This window comes from Penaeus monodon, chromosome 30 (genome assembly GCF_015228065.2).
Source record: "Penaeus monodon isolate SGIC_2016 chromosome 30, NSTDA_Pmon_1, whole genome shotgun sequence".
NCBI classification, from domain to species: domain Eukaryota; kingdom Metazoa; phylum Arthropoda; class Malacostraca; order Decapoda; family Penaeidae; genus Penaeus; species Penaeus monodon.
In genome coordinates, this window is record NC_051415.1 from 36007979 (window position 1) to 36009642 (window position 1664).

At 33.9% G+C, this 1664-nt stretch overlaps 1 protein-coding gene across 2 annotated transcripts in view; it reads left to right on the forward strand.

The window, feature by feature from the left end:
- LOC119592756 overlaps positions 1-1634 on the forward strand; it is a 5353-nt gene extending 3719 nt beyond the window's left edge. For both annotated transcript variants that reach the window (XM_037941689.1, XM_037941688.1), the window contains 2 exons: positions 1321-1388; positions 1573-1634. In XM_037941689.1, coding sequence (XP_037797617.1) covers positions 1321-1388; positions 1573-1608 — 104 coding nt within the window. In that variant the 3' untranslated portion in view covers positions 1609-1634. The remainder of the gene's footprint in view (positions 1-1320; positions 1389-1572) is intronic.
- The last annotated feature ends 30 nt before the right edge of the window (positions 1635-1664 follow it).

The following is a 1664-nucleotide window of genomic DNA, read 5'->3' on the forward strand; positions in this document are numbered from 1 at the left end:
CAGCCTTTGGTTTTCCTTTTCCTAGATTGCCTAGATGACATTTATGATATGTTTTAGAGGCTGTCATTAGATGGAGATTTTAGTTGTCAGAGCCATGTATTGCTTATACAATATTGTTGCAGAGCAGTTTTTCACATCTACAGTACAAGGCTGGTACTGGCAGCTGTATGGCTTAAAAATATAAAGGAAAAAATATATCTATAGAAGCATTTCATTGTAAGAGTGATTTATTAACCATTGTACTGCCTACATTTGATAGGAAATGGAAGTGCTTTAGTATCTGTTCATTATTTAAGCACACAAATAATATTAATTTTCTAATGAAAAAGTACACATGTATAAATTATTGAACATTTATATTCTTTTTAAAATTATTGTATAGCATCAAGACTGAAGAAAAAAAATTGCCATGTAGATTTTTTTAAAGTAATGATTTTTATGATAGAGAATAGAGTTTCAAGAAGCAATTACACTAGAGGTAAGTAGGAGAATATATTCCAGTGAGTGATGTAAAAAAAAAAAAAAGGGGGGGGGGGGAGACATACTTTAATGTTAAGGAAAAAGACTAAATAGATAAGTACAAACATCATGTACACATGATGTTCAATCATTCATATCCTGTGAGGAGGTGATTGGACCTTTGCAGACCTGGTGAAATGTGTTCAGCCTTACAAATATTTGCAGCCTTTCTACAGGTCATTTAAGTTCTGTTTCTTCAGTCTACCTTTCTCAACATATATTTCTTTTCTAATTTATTTATAAGTGTGGAGCAATTCAGTATAAAATGAACAAATTTCTCCCACTTTGCTTTGCTATCCTTTCCTGCTTCATTTCTCCCGCTCTCAGTGAATTTTAGTTGTTTTAGCTTTATCATCATATAGCATTACTTTAGAGAAATGCCTTTTTGAATTAATTTCTTTAGTTTCTACAACTGCACCTTGGCTCACCCTAACAGCTATAAAATACCTGTTTACAGTGTGATGTAGCTTAGATGTTTTACTGTCTACTAAATTTTTAATGGAAAAAATTTTGCTCAAGATGATTGCATATCCAAGTTAATCACTAATGTTTTCAGATTTCAACCTTTTTTCTGTAAATGTGAGTGAGAAAAAAGTTGACCTGGTTGGAGGGAGTTCATATAATGTGTTATGGTACCTTTGGAATGCTGAGAGTGATGATTTTGGTAGATGAGGTGTGGTACCATTACACTTTTTTTATGGTTCTCAATTTTTTATTTCATTAGTTCATTGAATCCTCCACCTCTGGTTACACAAAATACTCATCAGCATAAAAATAATGGAAATGCACTTTCTTTTCCAGGGGAGACAGTAGCCAATGGTGATGATACAGAGGCACACCACAGCACTCTCTCGCAAAGCAGTAAAGAGGTATGTCTTACAGAAGCTATGGCTAATAGATGTTCACATTTTGTTAAAATACATAGACTGGGTTGTATTGGAAAAGAAAATTTGCATCTATTGAAATTGATGTATGAAAGGTTTTAGATCCAGTAAAATTTTACACAAATGTATCTGGAGATCTGCTAATAATATGGTACCAATGGTTCCTCAGGGCTCTCCAACCAAAGGGCACCTCCCTAACAGATGACTCAATCTCCAAGGACAAGAAGAAAAGAAGAAGGGCTTGCGCACCCCAAGTTTCCT